At 46.6% G+C, this 6,633-nt stretch overlaps 1 protein-coding gene across 2 annotated transcripts; it reads left to right on the top strand.

Moving 5' to 3' along the window:
• LOC110407308 (protein SCO1 homolog, mitochondrial) lies at nucleotides 1-6,611 on the top strand (the record flags this gene model as incomplete). 2 transcript variants are annotated; one of them, XM_021414862.1, is given in 7 exon segments in its annotated part: nucleotides 1-79; nucleotides 239-329; nucleotides 941-1,138; nucleotides 1,684-1,776; nucleotides 1,890-2,005; nucleotides 5,729-5,865; nucleotides 6,210-6,611. In XM_021414862.1, coding segments are annotated over 6 exon segments (706 nt in total), but the record flags the coding sequence as incomplete, so codon positions are not given.

The following is a 6,633-nucleotide window of genomic DNA, read 5'->3' as shown; positions in this document are numbered from 1 at the left end:
GGCTGTGCCCTCGCCGGGCTGCCGCTCCGCGTCCCGACTGCCGCCTGGAAGCGGCCCCCGCGCGGCTTCGCAGCGGAGGGTGAGTGGGCGCGGCGCGACCCGGCGGGAGGGGGTGGGGGTTGGGGGGGAGACCTTCCGCGCTCGGTCCGGCTCCGCACCCCCGGCCCCGGGGCCGGGACACCCGCCCAGCGCAGCGTGCGGGCGGCGCCCGGCCCCTGACCGAGTTCTCCCCCGGCAGCCGGTGTCCTGGCGGGCGCTGGGAGCCGCCCTCATCCTGTGCGGCGGGCTGCTGCTGGCCATGAAGAGGGTGAAGAAGGCGAAGGAGGAGAGTGAGTGTTCCCGCAGCCCGAAAGGGTCGCGGGGGAGTGGGGGTGGGGTGGAATCGCAGTGCCCTCCAAATTACTGCTCCTTTGCCTTCCTTTTAAAATGCTCACGTGCGCTGTTGCTGTCGCTGATTACGCTTTCTGGTCGTTGCTCTGTGCCGCGAGCAGAGCCCCGAGAAGGGGGAGAACCCTCCGGTGCCCCGGGCGCTGCAGTTCTCGCGCACACGGTTGTCATTTCCTCGCCTTTAATGCTGAAGCTGGGGGACGGCACAGCTTCCAGATGCATTCGGTTCTGTTCGTACCGAGCCAGGCCACGCAACTCGCCATCTCGTGCACCTGCAGCAGTAATGTGACCATCCAATGACTATGAGTGATTGTTATGTTTGTTGGAATGTAGCGCTCAGTTTTGTACATAAGTTTGGCTGAAGTTGAAGGCGCTGTTTGGGAGCCTTGGGAGCCTTGTCCGCTTGAGCATTGTGTGCGGTGGGTGTCGGCAGAGCACGGTGCTCTGAGCAGGGCCTGCAGGGCTGCCCGACTGCTGCTGCTTCAAGGCCTGACCTCGGGAATGGGGCATGGATTGCAGCACGAGAATTCACCACCTCTCACTGTTACTGTAGAGCTGGAGAAGGAGCGGAACCGAAGCATCGGGAAACCACTGCTGGGAGGGCCCTTCTCACTCATCAACCACGAGGGGCAGCCCAAGACCAACAGGGACTATCTTGGCCAGTGGGTGCTCATCTACTTCGGCTTCACACACTGCCCTGACATCTGTCCTGAGGAACTCGACAAAATGATTGAAGTGGTCGATGAAATTGGTATGGGAATTCGGCTGGCAGAGCAATCTGTCTGTTACAGGGCAAGGTTTATCATGGTGACATGTTGCTTGTGGGAGTAAATGACGGTCTTAATTACAAAATACTGTGAATTAGTATTCAGTAGTTGAATTAATTACTAAATGGTATATAAATCAAGCTTCCTGTCGCTAGGATCTGGTGTTTGGGACGTGACAGTACTGACCTTTCTGGAACAGAGGATTTCTGTTTAATAAGGCATGGCCATGGGAGGTTACGTGCACTCACGTGTTCTGCACCAGAGCCCATTTGTCGTCTTCCCTCAGCAGGGCATGGCCTCCAGCTGGGAGCTGTGCACAAGCATGGAGGGTTGGTTTTCATGGCGTGTATTTCTTTCAGAGATAGTATATAGAAATTGAGCTATACCAAATGGTCTTTTTGCTTTGCCGCTTAGGGAGGACTCAGGTGGATGTTATGGCAATTTGCCTGTGACCATGTTTGGAGGGAGATTAGGAAATAATTTTTAGGTTGCTAAGAAAAATTGTAATGGTTGATGTTTCTGGTCACAGATAGAATTCCATCCTTGCCTAATCTGACGCCACTCTTCATCACCATTGATCCTGAGAGGGACAATGAAGAAGCCATTGCCAGATATGTTAAAGGTACAGGTTTTTTTCTGCCTTGATGCTTTATAACATGCAATGAAGAGTACTGAAAAGGAGGACTCAAGAGGATTCTTTTCACTCAAATATGTGAATGTCTTCTTTCTCTGTAGAATTTTCTCCAAAGCTGGTTGGATTGACTGGTACCAGAGCACAGATTGACCAAGTGGCCAAAGCCTTCCGTGTGTATTACAGCGAAGGTCCCAAGGATGAAGACAACGATTACATAGTAAGTAGATGCAGGGCCTTTGCCTAATGAAAGGCTTTGGTTGGGAACAGGATAAAGATTTTTTTTAAAAGACAGCTGTTGTAATCTGTGCTGAAACCCTCCGTGACAGAGCCCTGTTGCACCTACATGTTGAGCTGAGTTGTAGAGGTCTCAGTCAGCACTGAGGTGCCCTCTTACAAGCTCAGCACCTCACTGAAACATAGCTCTGAAAACACGCAGTCCGAGTTCTGCGTGAAGAATGCATACAGGCTCTCAGGCCTGGTAATAAATTGAAAAGCTCTTAGGCCTGGTAATAAATTGAACTTTTTTTTTGTTCATCACGTAACCTTTTTGTCTGGCTGTTTTCCCATGGGCTCCATGGAAAATGGAACTGAGGAATTACAGCAATACAAAGAGGAAGAACTAAGAGGAAAGTGATAAACAGTTTATTCCCTGCCAAACTGAGACCAAGAACCAGGGTTTTTCTGGCAAGTGACTGGGATGATGCAAAGTCTGCCTGTAGATAATGTGGGAATCTTCCTCCTGTGTCAAATGACATGGAAGAGAACGCATGTTAATGCTAAAGTAAGTGAGAATAAAATACATAGTGTAATAGTGTGAAGGGAAAACTAAGATTTAAGTAAGACTTGGCAGTGAAAGTCTTACTTTTTGGAAAGGAATGAGACTGGCGATGGGCACTCACAGCTGCTGCCAAGGCCGCCTGCATTGGTCACATCCTGAGAGACTGGAAGAGTGACGTAGGTGCAAGGGATGTGACAAATGAGGATACGCGTTATGGGTTCTTTTTTTAATTACAAGAACAGAAGGACATCAGAGAAAACTAAAAACAGATTCAAAAGGAAAGATGATGGGTTTTGTTGAAGTGAGCAGATGAGAAGTGAAATCCATTGCTGTAGATGCAAACAGTGGACATTTAGATGAGCCCACAGGGAGTCTTGATTATTCTTTGAGGAGAAAATTCTCTTGAGGATGATGAAATGCAGAGAAATCTAGCTCACTGGCCTCCCAAGCTATGCATGAAATGTTTGGAAACTGGCTGATAATAGGGGAAAGTAGCACTTTGTTTTGGTTTTGGTCTGATCCAGTATTTTTATTCTTACTCTCATTTTTCAAACTGCCTGACTGCAGCAAGTGGTTTATGCACGTGGACAAAAGATTGGTGGAACAAAAAGTTGATGCATGTAAAGAAAAGGCAAAAGCAACACATAGTCTCAGTAATGGGAAGACAGTCATGGTGGTAATACTCATCTGGACTCCTAAAAAGAGTGTCAGGTGGGACATAAAGAGCCAGCTTTTGCTTCAAGTGGCAGTTCAGTAGCTAGAGGGCAGTGTCCAAGACAATGTGTTTGGATGGAGGGAGGAGCTCACTGGGGAAATTAAACAGAAATTTTAATCAATCTACTGTCAGTCGAAAGGTACTGCATAAAATCAGATTTATGAAAGGGAGATGTAAGAATAGGAGGAGGATTGGCAAAGGATGTTGACTAAGTAGAGGAAATGAATCTGTCGAGTCTTACACTAAATGTGTGAACAGAATTTCAAAGAGATGGAAAGAGGCCACCACAGCGGAAGGAGGGCTGCTGTTTATGAATTAAACCACATGTAGAGTCTAGCAAAGCACTTAGAGGTTTTAATACAGGGATCTTGCCGCGGGAAAGAAGTATGTAGATGAGAGCAGCTTCAAGGGAATCTGGAGGGAGAGACAATGGGGAGACCATAACTACAGATGTAATTAATTATGAGAAAGGATTCAGGATCCTGAGAGAACAGCTGCGCTGCGCTGTGCTGGAGTTGTCCTAAGCACCTGGAAGCCTGGAGTGCGAGAAGAGCAGCAGGGGAGAGTGTGGAAGAAAGACCAGTGAGTTTGGAGCAGGAGAATAACCTGAGAGCTGCAGGTGTCGTGCCACAGGGCAGCAGTGTGTGTGCATCTCTTCTGGCTGTGGTTGGCAGCGAGCTCTGTGTGTTTGCTGCGGGAAGGTGGGAAGACATAGGTCTCTGAAACAAATTGGAAAGAGGGTAACAGCAACAGCAGATCTTGGAGGGAGAGCTTGAGGCTGGTTTTGTGCCTGCCTGTTACCCAGGCAATTACTGCTCTGCCATTTCTTTCAGTAAGGGTTTTCTTTTTCCTCATCGTGTCGTGCACGGAGCTGCCTTCCAGTCAGTGAGTAAGACTGATACTTATGCAGGAGTGCTGTGTGTTCTGCGTGCTGCTGAGCAGTGGGGAGGAGGCAGAGGTCAATTCTTCTCTGCTTGTTTTGGCTTGAAAAGAACATGGAGATGAGCATTCACAAATCATCATTCCTAAACACCTATTTGTATTTTTCAAGTATTATTTGAACATTAGTAGTTCCTATGTAGTAGTCTCAATTTCATAATTAATTACAGTGTGTGCAATATTCTTTTTTTTTTTTCATGGTTTGGAAGATTGCATTGGAAGTTGTACAATGATCTTGTGCATCCATACAGTGGTCACGGGCCACAGCTTTAAGAATAGTGGTCTCTTGCACACATGCGACGTGCCCTCCTGGCTGTCCTTAACCTCCTGCAGACAGAGAGTTCAGGTTCTCTGAGCAGGCTACCTGCTTTGGATCACTGTTGTTGTTAGTCTCTTATTGAAGGGCAAGAGGGTCTGGATTATGATTCAAACTCCAGTAAAAGGTTGTGGTACCTGATTTTGTGATCATTTCTCAAATATTTGATACCTAGAGTAAAATATTTTAGTTAAACACGCTTCAATAACATTTTAAGAAACATGAATTCCATTATGGAAACACTATAAAATTTAATGAGTCCTTTTAGCTTCTGATGCTGGACATGCTTGTGCAATTTCTTGGTTCCAGACACAGACCTGCTCTTAGTACGTGAGTACATCTGTGTCCTTTTTGTCCCGTGGCACTAGGGTTATGTACTCACTGGTGCAATCACAGATTCCTGGCCTCCATTTTCAGTTTATTACGTCTTTTCTCATAAAGAGATCACAGTTAGGCGAAGACCATACTTTCAGTGATGTTTTAAAGATACTTAAAATGGAATTATTTTTAACATAAATAAAATAGGAGTACCTCAAACTTTCAAATCATTGTTACTGTTAATTTTTTTCAGGTTATTTCAAATTCTGACCCATTATCTCGGCTCAGGCTCCTTGTGGTGTCTGCAGGTGCTATCACAAGGAGCCAGTAGAGGGAGCCCTCTCCCAGCACGCGGTGTTTCCCTGTGTGCCGGCTCCTGTGTCCCAGTGATGCTCTTGGTCCCTTTGTTTGCAGTGGCAGCGAATTCACTTTACTGAAATATCTCCATTTATACTGGATTTACGTGATAAAAGCAGCAGGAGCCTGGATACCTTCTGGTGTTTGAGAACGTTAGGAGAAGTAGAAGGAAACTGGGAAAAGTGAGGGGGAAGGACCACCAGCCTGTGCCTTCCCCTGGTTTTTCCAGCCCTCTGTGTGCTGAGGAAGGGCTGGCTCCGCCTGGGGACGATTTGTCTTCGTACAGAGCTCCTTCATGCATCCTGAGTGCCAACGAGGCATTTGTTCTGGCAGGTAGAACAACAGAAGGTCGCTGAGGTGATGATAAGGATTCCCTGATCTTACTTTAGCTTGCTGGCAAGAATTCTGGTCGGACAGCTGGAGGCAAGGCTGAATGGAGCGCGGTTGCTGCTGTCTTTGAGAGAAGGGCAGGATTTTTTTTTTTTTTTTAACCAAATACCAATGTGCTTTCTTGCAGGTGGATCACACAATAATAATGTACCTCCTTGGGCCAGATGGTGACTTTGTGGACTATTACGGCCAGAATAAGAGGAGTGCTGAGATTTCTGCTTCTATTGCTGCACACATGAGGAAATACAGATCATAAAGCACGAGGTCTCCAGAGATTGATGCATACATCAGCTGTAGGGTTGGCTTTAACTGAGCATTGTATTCAGTGGAGCTCAAGCAGAAATACATGAGTGTGATGTCCAGCCACCACATACCGCTTTTCTTCCAAATACAAAAGGCAACAGTACTCAAAAATCCATAGATGTGTTCCTGATGGATAGCATTTGCAGTGAGATCTGGACTACAGAATGAAATTCTGTACTTTATGGAAACGTTGTAGGGTGCAAAAGATAGAAACTTCTCATTTCAGGAAGACACTTGGTAGAATTAGTTGGTATCTCTTGGCCAGGCATCATCTGGAGCACTCTTGCCTTCTGTTTTTCTTGCAGTGTTTTGCCTTCTGGGAATGGCGCTTGGAATATTGTGCAGAGAGGCCGAGAGTGCTCTGTTGTTGAGGTTGAGAAGAAGAGCACTGGATGTGTCAGCAGCTGGCATGGATGGGACCAGCCCTGTGCCATGCCTGATCTTCCTCATTTGAATGCAGAAATGAAATGTGTTTTTTTTCCTGATGATTTCTCCAAGAAAGCACTGTTAACTTGTAAGGAAATGAATAATGGGTTGCAAATACATTTTTCTTCTGATCTAAATGATTTTATGCATAGTCAGCCTGGATGTGCTTTGTTGAGTAATGAAGTGGGGAGGATGAAAGGGATCTGTGTCCATGCATATGGCTGTCAACCAGATAAAATTTATGCAGCGCAGCATTTGAAAATAAAGATTGCTTTGTATAATTGTTGATCACTTTCTGAGGTT

This window comes from Numida meleagris, chromosome 17 (assembly GCF_002078875.1).
Source record: "Numida meleagris isolate 19003 breed g44 Domestic line chromosome 17, NumMel1.0, whole genome shotgun sequence".
Lineage (NCBI taxonomy): Eukaryota > Metazoa > Chordata > Aves > Galliformes > Numididae > Numida > Numida meleagris.
The sequence above is the reverse complement of the archived record's forward strand: the minus strand, read 5'-3'. Positions and strand labels throughout refer to the sequence as shown.